The 19,977-nt window shown below is 46.8% G+C and overlaps 1 protein-coding gene across 24 annotated transcripts in view; it reads left to right on the top strand.

Moving 5' to 3' along the window:
* FARS2 (phenylalanyl-tRNA synthetase 2, mitochondrial) overlaps positions 1-19,977 on the top strand; it is a 495,105-nt gene that overhangs the window by 170,518 nt on the left and 304,610 nt on the right. For 2 of the 24 annotated variants that reach the window (XM_089334508.1, XM_089334507.1), the window contains one exon: positions 12,232-16,526. The exons of the other annotated variants lie outside the window; for them this stretch is intronic. In XM_089334508.1, the coding sequence (XP_089190634.1) occupies positions 12,232-12,266 (35 nt within the window). In that variant the 3' untranslated portion in view covers positions 12,267-16,526. Of the gene's footprint in view, positions 1-12,231; positions 16,527-19,977 lie in introns of those variants that run through there. 24 annotated transcript variants of the gene reach the window in all.

The raw sequence follows: 19,977 nt of genomic DNA, 5'->3' as shown, positions 1-19,977 counted from the left end.
GAAGATCCACTATATACATGTATTTCGCATTTTTCCTACCTAAATAAGCTTATTTCTAATTACCGTTTTCCATGAACTTTTTGATATATCCTCTTATATTTCCCTGCCATTATTTTCCTGCTTTCCCTCACTGTCTTCCTCCTCTGAGCAGTCACTATTCTGAATTTTGTGTTACTGCCCTGATCTTCAGTGTAGTTTTACTGTGTACATTGTAAGGCCAGCTGTCATCTGATTCTATATTTTAGCAAGTGCAGTCGTACAGTAGATCCTTTTGTGAGTTCAGTTTTTCATGCAGCACTGTGTTCTCATGTGCACAGCTTTAGTGCCTTCTTTTTCCATGAATTCTGTTGGAGGAATATGCCGTAGTTTATCCATTCATCCCCTAATGAGTATTTGATTGTTCCTGGTGTTTGCCACCACCAGTGGTACCGTGGGACATCCTTGTACATCTGTGTGTGTAGGCGTAAGGGTTTCTCTAAGGTGTGTTTTATCTAGCAGGAGAATCGCTTAGTCAATACTTACGAGCATCTGTAGCTTTATTGGATATCACCAAATTGTTTCCCAAAGTGACTGGCCCAATTTACACTGCCTTAAACTTTTATATGAAAGTCCTTGTTGCCGTAACTTCTCTTGAATGCCTGACCTCCTTCAGCTTACCTTTTCAGTTAGGAAAGTATAAAATAGTACCTCACCATAATTGATAACTATTAAGATTGAACACATCTTTGTATGCCTATTGAATTTATATTTTTTCTTTTGTTTGTTCTGGGTGAGGCTTATTTTGTTTTTTTTTTAAACTGATGGGTAGGAATATTTATTTGGATACTAATCATGTTCCATTTCTATGTACTGCATGTATTCTACAGGTTTGTGGCTTTGCTTTTTTTTTTTTTTTTTTTTTTTTTTAGTTGCTCTTTCTTGAGTAGCTTTAGGTTTCTTTATGTAACATCATTCTCCAAAGAAGTCACTTCGTCAGGGAATGTGAGTGGGTGTAGTTGACAAGTTGCATGGAAAGAACCCTTGTGCGTATCATGCTTCATTCTGGTAGTGTAACTCTCTGGTGCTATTGCTTTGTCATTCATGTTTTCAGCATTGGGATTCTGAATATTTAATGACACTCAAGCATTTACCCTCCCTCTCCCAGCATTCTGTCAGGTTTGGTACCACCCTTGGTGACAGTTTGTCTTGGCTGGGAAGCTGTGCTTGTTGGACTAGGAAATGTAGCTTGGAGCTTGCCTGGGGATCCCAATTATGCCATTTGCACAGAGTTGGATTATTTTTCTTGTGTATTTTTTTAGTTCTCCCTAATTCTGCCTATAGTCCATGCTACCCTTGCAATATTTCTGTTATGTCAATAGAAGGTAAGGCTTTGACAACTTGATTCAAACTGCTATGTGCCTGCCTGGCTGATGTTTTGCAGCTATGGTGATAAATGTTGCATACTGTCTGTGTATGTAGAGGAAACTTCAGGAAGGCAGAGATTCTGTTCTGTGTGCCTTTCTCAATGGGTAGGGTCTTGTGTATTTCGTGACTATTATTGCTATTTAATTTTCCACTCCTCCCCCGATCAGTGTGGACTTAATTTTCTATTTTCAACAGTTCTCCTTTTTCCTACCATTTCCTCTCTTTCTCAAACAGTAACCAAGTTAACACATGTCAGTCATTAGCTTTTTAGACTCATAGAATGACAATTGCTTTAAGTAGCACTCTAACCTCAGAATCAGCCCTTAAGGCATTTGGATCTGGCTGAAAAGCCTTTGAGAACATTACAGGCATGGAACGCCAAGACACTGTGGTGGGTAAGGCCCCAGTGGAAAGAAGTAGTCATAAAAGGAGGTACTTTTCTCTGAAGGGAGGAGAGAACTTCCACTTTGCTTATGGCCTTGTCAAAATACTGACTGAGGGGCCAGCGCCATGGCTCACTTGGTTAATCCTCTGCCTGTGGTGCCAGCATCCCATATGGGCGCCGGTTCTAGTCCTGGTTGCTCCTCTTCCAGGCCAGCTCTCTGCTGTGGCCTGGGAGGGCAGTGGAGGATGGCCCAAGTGCTTGGGCTCCTTTACCCGTATGGGAGACCAGGAAGAAGCACCTGGCTCCTGGCTTTGGATCAGTGCAGCGCTGGCTGTAGTGGCCATTTGGGGAGTGAACCAATGAAAGGAAGACGTTTCTCTCTGTCTCTTTCTCTCTCACTGTCTATAACTCTACCTGTCAAATAAAAAAAAAATTAAAATTAAAAAAAAAAATGGTGACTGAGTTGTGGATTCAAAAGGCTTCCATAGCCTAGGCATCTTGTGTCAAGAGCCTTGGGTGGTCACTGACATCATACATAAGAGTGTTAATTTTTTTTTCTTTTCTTTTTGACAGGCAGAGTGGACAGTGAGAGAGACAGACAGAGAGGAAGGTCTTCCTTTTGCCATTGGTTCACCCTCCAATGGCTGCTGTGGCCGGCGCGCTGCAGCCGGCGCACCGCACTGATCCAAAGCCAGGAGCCAGGTGCTTCTCCTGGTCTCCCATGGGGTGCAGGGCCCAAGCACTTGGGCCATCCTCCACTGCACTCCCTGGCCACAGCAGAGAGCTGGCCTGGAAGAGGGGCAACCGGGACAGAATCCGGCTGTGGGACTAGAACCCGGTGTGCCGGCGTCGCAAGGCAGAGGATTAGCCTATTGAGCCGGGCGCCAGCTAGGAGTGTTTATTGTTAAATTAACAATAGGAGTCACAGTCACTGTGCACTGAGTTCCCATGTAGGACCTCTTTCCTCAGAGAGTTGTATTACAAGAGTTAACAATAAAACTTGCTCTCAAAGATTTATTTCGCTTTAGTGTCATTAAGTGGAGGATATTCTGAAGTCTCGTAAGTTTTAGTTATGTCCAAGTGTCCAAGTCCATTGTTTGCTTTCTCAGTTAATTAATGATCAAACTGTTGTCAAGGACTTACTTTCTTTTAATGCATTAAGTGGAGGATATTCTTATGTTTCATAAGTTATAGTTAATGTCTAAGTGCTCCCAAAAGATGTATCATTCTTAGGTGCTTCTTTAAAGTTAATTAAGTTGCTAAAAAAACAAAAGGGAAATTAACTTTGAGATGCAGTGACTTTGAACAGCCCTTGTCTCGACTGTTGAGGAACAGTTTTTTTTTTTCTTTTGTGCAAATTGTTGAACTCTTTACTTAGTATAGAGTTGGTCTTCTGTGTTTTAAGTTAATTGAAAATGGATCTTAGTGGAGAACAGGATTGGCAATAGGAGGAGGAGGGGAAGGCATGGGAGAGTGGGTATGGTGGGAGGCATCACTGTATTCCTAGAGTTGTACTTTTGAAATGCATGAAGTTGTATTCCTTAAATATAAGGTTAGCTTCTGACACTTTGAAGCTGGTGGCGTCTTTCGTGCGTGTGGTTGGGAAAGCTGTAGGGCTTTGGTCAGTTTGCATTGCCGTGACTGATCAGTTCATCCATTGAGCTCCACTGTTGTCCGTGCACTTGTCCATGCCTTTGAAGCACTTTCCACCATGGGACGAATAGACTCCTCTGCCTGTTGATTTGGCGCTTGGCTCTGTCTGACTGGCCAAAAGAATTTTAGGAGTTGGGAAAGAAGCTTGAGATGTAGTAGGCAGTTGCTTGTGCCCTTTTTCGCGTATGTCATTATTATGGAATAAGTATACGCCATGTACCCTGCCGGTCCAGAACTGTAAGAAGCCTGAGAACTAGTTCTGAGTCAGCTCTGGGGCTCGATGCCCAGCCAGCGCACCCGCTGAGCCCAGGACCCACAGAGGCCTGCTCGTTGTTGCATGCCACCACGGCGATTTTTCTGGAGCTTTTTTTGATCAGACATAGATGGCTGGTAAAATGTGCACTGTGACTGCCTGCCATCTGCTTTCTAAGCTCCTCACGTGCTCGAGATTCTCTCCAGCATCGTTTCACTGAGCATCCAGCTGAATGCACTCTTTTCCTTCAGGCATTCCTTCTTCACGTCCCTTTGTAGCCTGGTGGGGAAGATGGCTGCGAACAGTTTGACTTTTTCTGCTTCTGTATGTGAGGTCATGTGTTCTGGCAGCCAGAGGTGGAATGCTATACTTCATAAAAGATTTGGCTTCCAAAGTCAGAAATGAATGGAAGTAAGGGAGTGGAAACCTTATCCAATATTGGTATTCAGGAGGTGGGGCTAACGGTAGGTCGTGAGGTCATTGTGTGTAGGGGGCGGGGCATGCATTCTCTAGAAGACAGCTGGCATGAGAGAGAGTGGTTATAAAAGTGGAGTTGGCCCTAACCACTCTCTCTGCCTGGCTTGCCATATCATCCTCCCTGCACATGCACTATGTCATTGTCATCCTTTGATCTCATCAGATGGATAAACCAACAGAGCCTGCCCGGTCTTGGGCTGTGAAACTCCCAAAACTGCAACCCAAAACAAACTTCCTTTGTAAGTACCTTGCCTGAAGTCTTTTGTTGTAGTTTCAAGTAGCCTACTAATACAACTTCCCCTCCCTCCATAGAGAAGCTATTGAATTCGTTTCTCAGTATTTCAATGTGGTATTATGGTGGTTCTGTAAACCAGTCGGAAATTAGAGGTGGGATTTATCTGGAAAGTTCCTTTCATGGGACTTTAGGAAATGCTACTGCCATGTGTGTGGTCCTGTGTGTATGGATATGTGCATATATGTGTGTGCACATGTATGTGTTTCAGTATAACCTTTTTAAAGTTTTAGTGCCAGATGTCTGAATTTAATCATGATCGGCAAGAAGCTTTTGGGATCACTGGGATGTCAGCTTCATGAGGATAGGGAGGTGTTTTTTTTCTTTGGGGGGGGTGTGTCATTGTTGTTCCTAGGACCATGCCCAGCACATACATGATAGGCACTTGGTACACATACGCAGAATGAATAGGTGTGTGTGAGTATGTGCACCTGGATCCTCATCCCTGGCTCACAGAAACAGTAAACCATGGAGGAAAGCAGACCCAGTTTTCTAGGCTTGCCTGGTCTCCCTCCCTACCCCTGGGCTGTGAAGTCCAGTTCTAGTCAGCAAGGGTAGTGCTGTGGGATGCCCGGGGGCCCCAGAGTTAAGATCCGTGTCCAGCTGGGCCTGACCACTGGTTGAGGTCCTAGGCCAGGCCTGGAGATCTCAGTTTCTTTATCTGTAAAATGGGGACCTAAGTTCTTTAATTTCTGGATTTCCTTCTGAACTCTTAAATCCTATGATTTGGCCTTCCGAACCACCCAGAGATTTCTAATATTAATAAAGCCCACAGGGGATTGTGTTTTGTGTGATAGCACCACATGGAAAACTGCATACCAGCAGGACTTTGGTATATATGGTTGGTTAATCAGGTCTCCCCCGTGACCACCCCCCAAATAAATTTTCAAAGACGTAAAAAAAAAAAAAAAAGGATGCTCATATAATTGAATTTTATTTAAACTATTTATGAAACCCTTGCTCATGGGCTCACTGCAGCTCTGCAGGCAGGTAGTGATGTGCTCTCAATGGCTCGGTTTTATTTTCTCCCTTGCAAAAAGGCAATTTAGAAGTTTAGGAATTATTTATGGTACTGTGGGGATAAACACAATCTGCTAGGTTATTTTTCTTGTGTCTCTTTTCCCAGGTTCGTTTCTGTATTTTAGGCTACAAGCAATGTCTTCGTGAAATGGCCATGTTGCCATGCCCATGGAAAAATAAATGAAGCAGTATGATTAGCAAAAATTTACACCACACTTTTAAATTACGGTTTTTAATTGGCATAGTTCAGGAGTTGGATATTATTAGATGTTTCACAGGGAAAAAAAAGGACTTTATATTCATTTATATGTGGAAAATGGTGAGTTAAAAAGTATGGACAGCATGCTTCCTGTGTTCTCAGGAAGAAGGAGTGCCAGGCAGGGATGGCATGCTTGGTGTCTCCCAGACCCATGAGGCCACGGAATCCTGTATTCTCAGTTAGGAAGAAGGAGTGCCAGGCAGGGATGGCGTGCTTGGTGTCTCCCAGACCCATGAGGCCACGGAATCCTTTTGTGATAAGGTCCCTTTGCAGAACACATCCCAGCAAGGATGCTTAGGCCGCTGCTTCTCCGTGGATTCCTGGGGTTGAGAGTAAACTGGAGGCTGATGGAAAGGTATCTTGGGGAAGTAGCACCCAACTGCAATAAGGTATTGTTTTTAAATTCTCCCTTGAGGTTTGCTTCAACATGAAGGGAAGCAGCATAAGTCCGTGCAAGTCACTGAGCACATGGCATTTGAGATTTGGTCTATGGAAATGTGGAATTTGAGAGTTCATGAGCTTGAAGACATCCGTGCAAAGCACTCAAGATGCGTGATGTGTATTTGATCCTTCCGCTTACTCAATCAAGCCTATCTGTGTGCCAGGCACTCTGCTAGGTTCTTTGGATGTAGAGGTAGCTTCTGCCTTTCGGGGCTTCCAGTCCAGGGGTAGAGACTTGTACAAAGAGACGAGGGAGTGGGAAGTATTCTGGAAGACTGACGCCTGTGGATTGCCAGAATTCACCAGGAGACATGTGACCAAGTTGAAGAGGGTGGAATCTAGATAGGGTCAGTTTTGGAAGGGCTCAGAATGCAAAGACACTCATGTTTCTGAAAAATAGCAAACCATGGAAGCCTTTTAAGCAGAATAACGTGATTAAAGTGTCATTTGGGAAAGTGGATTATCACAGAGGATGTGTGGCAGAAATGCAGATTCGAAGGCAAAGAGAGCAGAAGCTGAAGCGACGGCAGCGGGGGTAGAGGGGGCAGTGGGAGTGCCTGTGTGTGCGGTCCCCCAGCTCTGTGTGCCGGGAGCCACATCCTTGGTGTGAAGAAGAGGAGGACTAGGGCACCAGGTGGTGCTTACGCAGCTTTGCCAAGGACAGTTCACACACAGCTTTGGGCAGTGCTCTGCTGTTGGTGCACCCTCCAGAGAGCACTGTAGGTGGACCCCACCCCTCCCTTACCCCATTCCTGACCTGAAGATGCCTGGACCACCGTAACTAGCACAGCCTCTTCCTCATCGTTCTGGAGAGAGCTGAGGTTATTGGAGCCAAAGCTCCTCTGAAATTAACAAGCCAACATTTTATTCCTGTTACGAAGAAAGTCCTTTCAGATTGTACAGACCTGGATTCATCCCCAAATAGAGTGTGTGTTTTGAAGTTGGCTTTTCTCTCTTCTGGGGGCTTTTTCAGGCTCTCCTTGGAGAGTTTTTCTTGTGTCCAGTCGGAGTCCAGCTGTGTTTGTCTACTGGAGAGTATCTGGTTGATGGGTAGTCTGTACTGGTTGGGTGGCCACCGACTGAACAGACCTGGGCAGGTCTTTGTGTTGCTTTCTTCCTTGGTGGGCAGGTCCATCCAATTAAGTGTCTCCTTTCTTGCCCATGGCTGTTTATTTCTCTGCTAGCCATGGAGGGGGCTGGCTGTTGGGGCTTCTCCACAGCTGCGCTTAGATTCGTTGTGAATACTTTAGCCAATAGAGTGGGAAGCTGTAGACTAGGGCAGCCTCTCCTGGGACTTGCTTGTCCTGCTACTTACTAGGCCACTGCTGACTGCTCTTGACCACCCACCGTGGGGAGATTTGTGTGTCCCTGTGGAAAGTATTGGGAGCTTGGGTCAGATTGATGTGCCTTCATTGCCAAGTACAGTTACCGTTTAACATCCCTGAATCCCAGTGCTTTGTCTCTAAGGTGAGAGTAATAATGTGGACCTGACTGGTCTGGGATGAAGATGAAGGGAATCAATTCATGTAACATTTTTAGCAGTGTCTCTGGTACATCAGAGATGATGGAAACACGTTAGATCTTTTCTTTCCTCATTCTCAGTCTTCCCATCTTTTGTAGAGTATTCAAGTGGCAGATAAACTTCAGGTTTCATCAACTCTGAATCTCTGAAATTATATGCTGATTTTTGAAGGCCATTTTGGGGTGTGAGGGAGAGATGGGAAACTAATTATAGTTTTCCTTAGATTATCAAAGGGTCCCATGGCTTAGAAATGTCAAGAACCCCTGTTCTAGTCTAACAGGTTAGTTTACATGAGGACTGTGAAGAACTGTTTAGTGGGGCTAATTTGGGGCATGCCTTGTAGATAACCAAGTGCAGAAGAGGATTCGGGAGTTACGTGCTGATTCCTGAGCAAGGTGGATATCTGCCTTAAGGACCTCCTTCCGACAGTGGTGAAGACCCTCATGACTTGGGAGGGCAGTCATTCATCCGGTGGTCATGGAGGGGGCAGAGGCAGGTGGCCTTTGTTGGAAAGGAGGATGCTTGGCTCAGTGTGAAGATGAATAAGGCAGAGCTCCTGCCCACAAGGAACTAATGTGCTAATGAGAGATGCAGGTACCCCAAACCCCCCAAAACAGGCAAGTTATCATCCCCAGGTGGCATGTGAGTCTGTGCAGCTCAGAGAAGTTGTCCCCAAAGAGTTACCCTGAAGTGGCTGTTTCACCTTAATATTGAAGAATGAGTAGCACTTTGCTGGGGAAAGAGTCGGGTTGGGGCTTCCTGGGTAGATGGTACAGTACGTTTGAAGGTGGGGATTTTCTAAAGGCCTGGACTGTTTGAGAAGAGAGAACTTCAGTGTGGCAGGGGTGTTGTGGGCAGTGCTGAGAAGGGTGGTGGTGTTGGGGTTAGGCCCCGAGAAGCCGAGAGTGAGCAGGGCTGTGTCTGCAGAGCTAAGAGGTAAGGACTAAACGCTATGGTTGCCTCAGCCAGAAGAGTTCTATTTGGCTGGGAGAGTAGAAGGAGGGAAATGGTCCTCCCTCTGATTATATGAATTTATTTTCCAGTAAAATCATTTTGTGTGTGTGTGTACACTCTCCACTTCCACGGCGTTTGCTTTTTTGTATCTTCAAGATTTTTAATGCAAATGGCAAACATATATTATTTTCCTTCTTAAAAACAGAAAGCATGCTGTATTTTGTATATTCTCATTCTAACTTATGATACATTATAGAGATACTTGTATGTTAGAGAGCTTGACATACTCCTTTCCATTCGTAGCTGCCTGGTTCTGCATTGCATGTAAGGGCCATAATGGATTTAACAAGTATCCAGTTAGGCTTTTTCTGTTGTTTCCAATCTTTTGCTGTTAGAAGCAGTGTTTCAGTGAATAACTGTGCGCTTGTCTCACATTTCATATGCAAGTGTATCTGGGGGATTAGTTTCTTGAAGGGGAATTGCTGGACCTTATATTCATTTATAAATTTTATAGACATTATTCCACCAAGTAGGGCTGATGTGGAAAAGCCATTTCTGATATGTGGATTGGATGGGGGTGAACTGTGAGCACAAGGCAGGTGTGAGGAACGTGCTGAGTTTATTCTTGGTGAATCATGTTATTATTTCTCAACATGGAGACAGAGAGGGTATATGGGTTACAGTCAAGCTCTGAGCCTCGCCAGTCCAGGATGTCCTTAGAGCATCCAGGTGGAAATGTCTAGGGGATGGTTGGACATAAAAGATTGGGGAGTATAATAAAGCTGTGTAAGAGAATCAGTTTAGTTAATAAGAGTCATGAAAGTATGATAATATAGGAAAGCCTTCAAAAAGAAAGAGAAGGGCCATGGAGTATATGGTTTTAGAAAAATATTTTCTGGGATTCCTTAGTGCAGGGAACTCACTGGAGTCCATTGGCATGAGCGGAGTGTTTGTTCTGTGTAGTCCAAGTCTTTACTCATTTTTCCTTCATGCATTCATTAATTCAGTATATACTGGACACCTGGTACTACGAAGTAGTGGCAGAAATACAAAGCCAGAGATAGTCAGATGGAGGAACTTGGACAGGTGTGTGCTCAATGAAAGTAAGATGCGATTGGCTGGTGTTATGGTATAGCAGGTAAAGCTGCCGCCTGCAATGCCAGCATCCCATATGGGTACCAGCTCCTGCCGCAGCTGCTCTGTGTCTGATCTAGCTCCCTGCTGATGCACCTGAGAAAAGCAGTGGGGGGGGGGGGTAGGAGTTGGAGGGGTAGGGGGGAGGCAGGGCCCAAGTGCAGGGGCATCTCCTGCTACTCATGTGGGAGACCTGGAAGCAGCTCCTGCCTTTAGCCTGGCTCAGCCCTGGCAGTTGCAGCCATTTGGGGAGTGAACCAGTGGATGGAAGATCTCTCTCTCTCACTCTCTGCGACTCACTTTCAAATAAATAAATAAATCTTAAAAAGAAAGAAAGATGTGATGCCTGCCCTGGGAGAGTAGCAGATTTATCTGTGGGAAGAGTAGGAGGTGGCATCCAGTGTGAACTGGGGGAGTCTTCCCAAAGATCCCCCAATCCAAGATGTACTGAGTGAGGGGGTAGGGAAAGGGGTGTGTGTTCCAGGCCAGCAGGAGGCAGGCTTGCTGGGAAAGGGGCCACCCGCTAAGCAGTTGAGGTTGGCGCCCTCTGGTCTCTGTTGCCACAACTCCATTCTGTCATTGTAGTGGGAGGGTCACAGACATGGGAGAACAAATGACCATGTGTGCTTCCAGTAACTCCATGTTTAGACACTGAAAATTTCCAGTCGTTCTCATATGTCATGAAATAATATTCTTGTGTTTAAAAATCAAATTCATTCTTAGTTTGCAGGCCATCCAGGAATGGCGATGGGGACTGGCGTTGGCCCATAGGCTGTATAGTTTGCTGTCATTTTTCCAATCTAGGCAAAAGGAGCACGTAGCATGTACCAGAGTAGCACACGGGGGTGTCTGCAGTGTCCTCTTCTCAGCTGTCTTCTTGCCTGCATGGTCCCCCTACTCCAGCCCACCCTACACGCAGTCAGTAGCCACGTGTTCCCAGGCCACCTGTTTCAGTGTGCTGAAAAGCCTTCAGGGCTTCTCCACGAAGATTCAAGGTCCTCCCCTCGGGAGTCGCTCTCTCTGCCTCCACTTCCCTTCACGGCAGGAATTGGAGCACATTTTAATATGACTGGAGACGCTGTTAGCACTTGAGGGATTTCTAGGCCACTGCTCATTCCTGTGAGTGTGCATACAGTTAGCTTTCATTCTGAGCTTTTTATGTACTTCCTGGAAAAGTTACTTTTGGATTAATTTGCATATAAAAGTCCTATATTTTCATCTTATTTTTGTCCTGCCACTTCAGGTATAGGGCAATAAATGAAAAATTCTTCAAATGTTGACTTCCAAAGCTTTATTGCCTCAGACAGCTTCATTATGTTTGTGGAAATCTAGTGTGCTTTGAAGGAATTAATTTTGCCTTACTTGCAATCTGTATATGTTTACATAGAATGAACAAACATTGCATTACGTTTCATGAAAATTCAATTATTCATGTCTCCAGGAAACATGTTCTGCTTAGTATTTAATTCTCAAGTAAGTCAGAATGATGGCTCCTGAACTGTCACAAGAATTGGAATGTTCTCGCTTTCATAGGCAGTGCAGAAGGGGCCGGTGGAGACTTGCCATCAGGCCCTGATCCTGCATCTGACCTCATGGGGGACGTGTGTGTCAGTGGCAAGGGGGTAACATACAATCCTCATGAGATTCTTCTTAGAATGAAGAGAAATAATGTTTAAGATAATACTCCCCATGATTCATAGGTTACATTGGAATTATGTGCTTACATATACTTACTCAGTATGCATTCTCCAAGATTCCATTGAGGAGGATGAGGTGCAATCAGGGATAGAAAGAGTGACAGGACTGTATTGATAGTCTCTCCTCATTGGTCAGATTAGTTTAAGTGCTTTTTTCTTGGAACATTTCCTGATTCTGTCCACCACCACTCCAACAACTGGTCTCCCACCGTATGTTGAATTTAGTGATTATTTTATTGATAATCACTACCATAGCTTTAATCATTCTATGATAGTTATTCCACTTTTCTGCTACAAGATTCTAACCTCCTTGAAGGTAGGAACCATACCTAATTCATTCTTAGTGATTGTGATATCAAAACACCTGGGAGAAAATGGGACTTTTCAGCAGGCAGAGATGCAGGGGGAATGGAATGGGGGCACAGAGTGACCTAGGAGGATGGTTTGAATCCCACTGAGGGCATGAGGTGCTTGGAATCCTTGGCAAGTGTGAGGGGCACCTGGGCGTGGCACAGGACTAGGAGTTGAGAATGGATCTGCAATAGACTGGGGAGTGGCAAGGCCGTAGGCAAGGCTTGGGCGAGGGCCACGTGGTGAGACCTGTGCATCCTGTCTGCCAGGCCTGGCCTGGCCTCTGCCCACCGCTCTTTCTCTCCCTGCAGCTGCCTGTGGTTACTGTGTTCTGGGCGGTGGGGAGCTCCCGCTACACCTTGCACACTATTTCCTGTGTTTCCTGACAGGGCCCTCAGCGTTCCTGACGCCGTGCTGTTGGTAGCTCACTGCGCTGCTTTGGCAATGTTCAGGAGCCGTGTAAGGCGGGGGACCGCGTGTCTTCACTCCCTCGACACTGGGGCCTCACAGCCACCCAACCTTTAGTAGGCACTCAGAAGACATTTATGGAGTGTGTGGATAGGTGAATGTATTTTGGCACCGACCCTCCACTTCTGGCCTGAAAGATTGATTGGAGCAGAGATGGGAGGCAGTGACATTGGCCAGGACCCTCGTACATACAGTTGCCTAGGAGAGAAGTGTGGAGAGCTTGAATTGAAGCTGTGGCACTCAACATGGAGTGGAGGAAGCAGACTCTGAAGACCTGGGAAGTGGACTTGATGGACCTCAGTGAGCAGCAATCACAGAGGGTGTTGTGTCGGCTCAGGGAGCAGACAAGTTCGAGCCAGGTGCCTGCAGCCCCCGGTCGTGTGGATTCTTTTCAATTACTGGAATAATTTCAGACACGAGACAGAGATGGGAGAGAAGCATGTTGGCCAAGTTGACTGAAGCAGTACGCCTGACAGGCCACGTGGGCAGCTCAGCCAGGCGCCAGGCGCCCGGCCTGCCCTGACACTGCGGTTTGTGTGGGTATCGGCCTCACCACTTCTGGCCATTATTTCTTCTCCCTCCCTTGTATTCTTGGATTTTGCTGGGCCAAGTGCTTTGTGGGTATGAACTTTGTGAAATTCATCCCAGGGCTCTAGTGCACACTGTTTGCAGACTGAGTAGCTACCTTGGAGCTGGACTAAGAACACTCCCCTGGATGTCCCCAGGAGAGGCACCTGGGGCTGCTCCCACAAGTTTATCAGACACGGCTTCCTAATGTTTCCTGGGAGTAGGGAGAGCTACTGCTTGTAGGTCTAATTGAAAATTAGCTTTACTGAGGATTAACAGCCTTGGTTTGAAAAACTCTACCATGGATGCACTACAGAGTAAATAGTGCGGCACTAAAGCATCCTTTGCTTAATTAACTCATTTGCAGATATATTTATAATACAGTTCTACAGAGGCTACAGGGCACTGACATCTGTAATAGGAACATATCTGGATCAAACAAAAAACCAAGGCACAAGAGGTAAAAGGAAAACAAGAGCAGGAAAATAATAAAGCAAAATGAGGTTGCAAGACAGAAATCTACATTTCTCTTTGTTGCCGTGCAGACACAGATTTGGCTCTCAGCTCTCTAATGGGAAACATAATTAATACACAAGATAGGAGCGTGAGCGTTTCTTTCCGGGCAGCACCATGTTCTTAACACAGAAAGCTGGAGCGCATGCCCCTCATCCGCGAGCAAGCCTGTCTTCCCAAGCAACAGTGCAAAGTCAGAATGCTCTCTCATGTTCTTAGTCTCCTCGCTGGTGTGACGGGGTTGGGTGTGCTCTGTTGAACCTGCAGTGAACTTAATTGTGGAAGATCTCTGTGATGGGGATCAGCAAGGTATCCCCACATCCGCCCCCTGCCCCCTTTTTTTTTATCTTTTACCGGTTATTCTGTTGGTGAAGCCTGAATAATAAGATAACCATAGCAGGGTGCCCGCTTCACCAGTCTGTACGTGCTCAGTCATTAGATGTTACCTGTACATTAAATTAGAAGACAGAGAATCCAGAGTGGGCTGGAGGGCCTCAGGGAGGTTGAAGAAGGAGGAATGATTTGTTGTTGTTGTTGTTGTTTGGACATTGAATCATTAGTTTGATGCTTTTAATATGTCCAGCAGCATCAGCGGTACCCAGTAGTTTTATCAGTACCATCCTGAGTTGCTAATATGCCTCTGCTCTTTGCACCCATGGACGTGCGTTCCTGCTGTCCCTCCTAAATATTGAACTGTCAAATAGTCCTTATACCGTGATTTACAGTCTAGAGTTTCCAGCTCCTTGCACTGTGCTGAAAACATCAACACTTGCTTTTCAAGGAATGATCTTTTAACACTCAGCTGTTTGTCATGATAAGCTCTGTGGAATCTTTGGATTCTCATTGCCCTGAGGGTAAGTGCAGACTCCTTAGTTAATGTGCCCTTGGAGAGCGTGCCGGCTCTGCTCCGGTGCTGACGCCATCCCTGACGCTGCAGGCCCGCTGTCTGTCCGGCACATGGCGTTGCTGCTGCACAGGCCTTTGTGTTTCCCTGCCATGTGACAGGACTGCAGGGTGGGTCCCAGGACCCCGCGGGATGCTCTGCTGCTCCTCCGCGGGCCAGCATCAGCACTGTAGTGGTCTGATTGTCTCTCTCTCTCTCTCTCTCTCTCTCTCTCTCTCTCATGTCTCTGATTCTAACCATGCCTTCCCATGCACTGTAAGTGCTGTGAAGACAAGGCCCTTGTTGGATATTCACCTCTGACCCCCGCATCTAGCACAATTTGTGGCACGGAGCCAGCGGTAACAAGGAGTTGCCTTTGAATGACAGTATCGTTGGGAGGAGGTTCCCTTTTTCAGTTTTTGTTCAAAGCCGTCTTGGTTATCGCTTATTTGTTATTTGTTTCTTACCCTGCAGATAGTTACCAAGCAGCGTTTTGATTTTTAAATCTTTGCAGAAGATTCCAAAAAGCTACTGCAAAGATGACACAAGCTTCTATTTATTGCTTTTCAAAATATATACACTTCTAGTGCCAAGGGAAGATTTTTGAAGCCTGGGTGTGTGCTGGTCTCCAGGGAGCCAGCAGGGAAGGCCAGACTGTGAGCATGTGAGTTGAGTAATATCTGATGTGGTTTACCGAGCAGTTTCAAAGGCGAGCAGTGCAGGTAATCTCAGAAATTCTAAGCAGCAGTGTTGTAAAAGCAGACTGTTCCTTTCATTTTGTTGACCTAAAATTAGCTTGTTTCTCCATCCTTTTCCCAGTTTCATTTTAGTACCTTAATCTTCAGTGTCATGGAGGTTCTAAACATCCTTAGAATGAAATCCTTGGCAAATCCCTAAACGTCTGCTTTCTAATTTCATTGCTCTTAATTTCAGGGCATTGAAAATGCAAAGCACAGAGGAAGTGCAGGATCCTGGGAGGCATTTTGTGCTCAGCATCAGGGCCGGGCAGTGGTGCTGGTTTTGCAGCTGACTGGTGAGCTCCCTGCCTGGCTGTGGACCCTTTGACATCTTTGAGCCTCAGCTTTTTCATTTCTTAGAGGAAGGAGAGATGATCTTTAAGATTGTGTATAGTCCCAATCGACACTTGCCTCCATGCAACAATCCCTGTTCATTCAACAGACCTTTATTGCAGGCCTACTATGTGTCAGGGGCTCTCCCGGGTACTCCAGATACAGCGCACACATAGGAGTGGACATCACCCTCCTTGCTTGTGTTCATAGCACATGTGAGGGTTTAACAGTGTTCAGTCAGTACCAGTGTATTCAGTGGGCTCTGTGAATGACAGCTGGAGAACATGATTGGTGGAGAGACGGGCAGGCACCTCATTCAGGCAGGACTTGGAAAGTGCAATTCCCTGTGACCTTGGCTGGTGGGGATTGCTAGGAGCACAGGCCCCTCCCTGTGCTGGTCCATTCGCAGTTCCTGGGGAGGGTGTGCCACTGGCACAACCCTAGGGAGAGGCCGGCCAAGGTAGCCCATTTACCTTGGCCTTGGTGAGAGTCTTTCCTGCTGTTGCATTTAGCTTCCAGCGCTCAGGACCCCATGCTGTTCGCAAGACACTAGACTTTTTCCCGCCAGGCGTTGAACTACTCTTCTCGCTTCCCTTAACCTTGGCCACAGCTGTGGGCAGGCTGCTTGGCCCAGTGTCCCCTGCACACAGGGTGCGTGTTCTCTGAGCCACCACGCCTGTGTCTTCAGCTCAGAAGCGGACTCGCCTTCTCTGCCTGCCAGCACTACTCCTGCCGTCAGGGGGCGTGCCTGCCAAATGGCAGTGCCGTCAGCCAGCTGAGCACCTTTCACTGATACCTGAGCTCTAGAATCAGAGATTGTCCCTCCCTCCCTGAACCTCCACAGTCCCTGTGGCACTGCCTGTACCCGGATGGTAAGAGCTGGCCGACTTTGAGTGTTTTTGTCTTTCATACCTAACGCAACGCCTGGAGCATACCAGATCCACTGACATTGCTGGCTGAACTGGCTGTAGCCTTAAACGTCTGTGTAACATTTGCCATATTTTGCCTTTTGGTGTGGTCATTGGGGATTTTTGTTAATATCCTAAATCTGAGCTCCTTGACAGCAGGGACTCCATGTGTATGTGGGGGTAGAAAATTTTATTTATTTTGTAATCCCCTGAAGCTGTTGATTCCTGGACCCCATGAATACTTAATGGCCTGAAATAAATAGAATTCAATTCTTTGATCGTTGAATTTGATTTTCAGATCTGATTTTCATTTCTGTTTCTCCAGGAGAGACTGAGTCAAAGAAAAACAACTCAGCTAAGGCTAAAATGCACGGAATGCAGTACAGAAACCAGAGAGAAATTCAGTAGCAAAAGGGCATTCTGGTTGTAAAGAGCCTCCGGGTCTCTCCCTCCATTCAGAGTTTCCTTCCTGCTGTTCATGCGCAGATCTGTCATCTGGATGGTTCTCTGCTTGCTCAAGCGCCTCCGGAAGCCGGCCGGATCTGCCTTGGCGTCCTCAGGGCCATGACTGAGGGTGGAGGTGAGATGCTGGCTGACTGCTGCGTGGCTTCCTGGTGGCTGTGGCGGTTCCTGTGCAGGTCACGGACAGCTCCAGGGCACAGCTTGTGCGTCTGCTCCCACGACCCAGTACTCTTGGCTCCCTTCCCTTTGGCTCCAGTTGGGCCTGGATCTGCCTTGTGCTCCTCTTGTCTGTTTGGGTTTAGTCCTTTGCAGTCATTTAGAGCAAGGCCTGTCCATAGCTGGAAACGCAGCAGCCCTGGCTGGCAGGATAGGGGGTTGGGCAAGATCTGGCTGCACCGTGTCTAGAACGCCTGCAGCCCTTCTACAGTTACGGTGGCCAGAAAAAGCTGCCCCTCCTGCCCAGGGCCAGCGAGCAGGCAGCCTGAGAAAGGGCGCCCTGCCCCTCCCCCTGCCAGCCCAAGGGCCTCTCAGCCGAAGCAGCGCCTGGATTCACAAAGGGCACAGGCAGGAGGCGATGTGGATGTCGACACCCCCCACATGCACACCACCTCACTGCCCGATAGTGAATTATTAATAGCCTACAATCATGTCTTGTTTTCCACATCGAGCTCAGGCCCAGCAGCCCTGGACAGTTACATAACTCGCCCAGTGCACGTGGGCAGTGCTGAGGCTGCCTCTCCCAACAGAAGCCTGCTGAGTGAGGACATTTCTGTTGTTTCTCCTACCTCGTTAACGTGTCCGTTGTTTCTTATTCCTAAGAATGGCAGGGAGTAAAGGATTATTTATTTCCCCTGATATTTTTCATTTCAAGAATCAACACGGGCGGATTTATAGTGTTCGCAAACATGCTGGTAGCAATTTGATTGCTGGAAGAATGAGATTCTGCTCAGGCAAGTGCGGATTCATCTGTTGTGCTGAGAAGGGTCATGCCTGTATAAATGTTGCAGCTCTGCCCCGAAGACACACTTTAACAGGGAGGCGAGCAGGATTTCTTATCTTCCTTTGTTTTCTCAGATGCATTAGATCAAAAATTAAAAGTGCAAAATATATTGCTCTGAGTGGAATCTGTAGCTATTTGCACTGTTTTGCAGAAGGGTAACATTGACTCGTCACCCGTGACGTTTAGTGGAACTGGTGACGCTCGCCCATGCGAACAGTCGGAGGGGTCATGATTCCTCCCGTGAGCAGTCAGCACGTCGGAGTCTTGGAGCCACGCTACTTCCAAGAAAAACAGATTCGCTCTATGCATTCCTGGAAACGCCGACTCTTGGACGCCTCAGAAGCAAATCTGAATGTAGGCGACGTCACTGAAGTGTAGTGCAGGGTGCTGGCGTTTTCAGCTGTCTCAGTTGTTGGAGGTAGCCTCAGACTGCAGATCCTGCACCGACCTCTGAGAACCGCGTGTGATGCTTCGTTCGACCTCCAGTGTGCCGGGATGTTGCCCTTCTGTCGGATCGTCTTGCCGTGCCCTAACTGCGGTTTCACCAGAGCTGCCTTCCCCTTGCACTCCTGGCTCACAGTGGCTGGACTGCCGTGCAGCCCACAGTGGGAAGCAGGAGTGGGGCGCGGCATCAGGTGGTTCTTCCTGAGTGCTGACTGCAGATGAAGTAGTAAGCTGTGGTCACCTTTTCTCTCTGCCTAACTTTTCGGACAGTCTCTGCTGGTCACTTGGTTTTCTGTGTGCTCTGCACTCTGCACATTGTTTGGCACTGCTCTCAACAGAGTCACACACACAGCGTTCTACTGCTTTTGTCCTTTGGAGACGTCTCTCCGGCAGTTCTCTCGGCGGCTGCTGTCCAGGCGGATTCATGCCTATACCTGGCATCAGCTGTCATTTTGGTCTTTCTCTGCCACATTCTTGCAAATGCCCTTTCCCGCTCCTTTCTGCAGGTTTTTATTTTTCCTCTGTGTTGTATTATTCAGGAGTTCAGTTGGAGTAGACCAGAACCACGTGAGCTATTTTATACAGAAAGGGGATCAGAATAGAGATTAGGTGCTTTCTGAGTGAGTGCAAGGGCTGGAGGAGTAGGTTTCGGTCCAGGCGTCTAGAAATGCCCCAGAAGCACACAGCTGCCCTGACTTGCCAGGTGCACTGCTTCCCGTGTTGCTTCAGGCCGGGAGGGGGTAAGAAAGCAACCTGTGTGAACATTGTGGTGCAGCTGTGTTCCACAAACTGGAACACAAACTCTCTGTTGCTGGCTCTTGATACCCATGAGGCTGGTGGCACTTGCGAAAACACTCTCTCGTTCCCTGCCGTGCAGACCACCAGAGAGAGCCAGAGCTGCAAAAAGACGGCTGCTCATTCTACACTCCGGATCTTACTCAATCATCTGATTGGAGGAACCGAGTGTATTCAAAGGACACAGTTGTCAGGAAGACTAGGGCGTGTGGAGTTTAGCTTTCTAGGCACTGGAGGACAGAAAGGCAGAGCAGAGTGGAAATGAAGGCTGAGTGCCAGTCCACCATGCACACAGCACCAGCACTGCGTGTGTGTGTTCACACTTTGTTTTCATGGGCCTTATCTTCCAGTGCCTCCTAGAGAGGATACATGGAAAGCAATTTCCTTGAGTCATTGCATGTCTAAAAGTAATTTACTCTGTCCTGACGTTTGCACAGCAACTTATCAGAGTAACTTTTGGTGAAAATCCCTTACCTTTAGAATGTTAGACGTTGTGTAGATACCAGTGTTAAGAATCCTGAAGACATTTGATTTGCTGATCATTTCTTTGTGACCAGTTTTTCTCCTTGGGACTTATAATATTTTTTAGTGCCTTTGTTGAGGACTAATTTACATTGCATTAAATTTATCCACTGTGAACTTGGAATTCAAGGATTCTTTAGTAAGTGTCCAGCCTTGCAGCCATCGCCACACTCCAGTTTGGGCTCATTTCCTCCTGCCCATTTGTGACACTTCCTAAACCTCAAACCACAAGCAACTACTCTCCTAGTTTATATATATATATATATATATATATATATATATATATATATATTTATATATATATTTATTTTATTTATTTGAAAGACAGAGTTACAGAGAGGTCTTCCATCCGCTGGTTCACTCCCCAGATGGCCACAACAGAGCTGCACCGATCCAAAGCCAGGAGCTTCTTCCAGGTCTCCCACGTGGGTGCAGGCTCCCAAGGACTTGGGCCATCCTCTACTGCTATCCCAGGCCATAGCAGAGAGCTGGATAGGAAGATG

The sequence above is a fragment of the Oryctolagus cuniculus genome, chromosome 5, assembly GCF_051225735.1.
Source record: "Oryctolagus cuniculus isolate XC-2025 breed Fujian yellow rabbit chromosome 5, ASM5122573v1, whole genome shotgun sequence".
Taxonomy (NCBI): Eukaryota; Metazoa; Chordata; class Mammalia; order Lagomorpha; family Leporidae; genus Oryctolagus; species Oryctolagus cuniculus.
The sequence above is the reverse complement of the archived record's forward strand: the minus strand, read 5'-3'. Positions and strand labels throughout refer to the sequence as shown.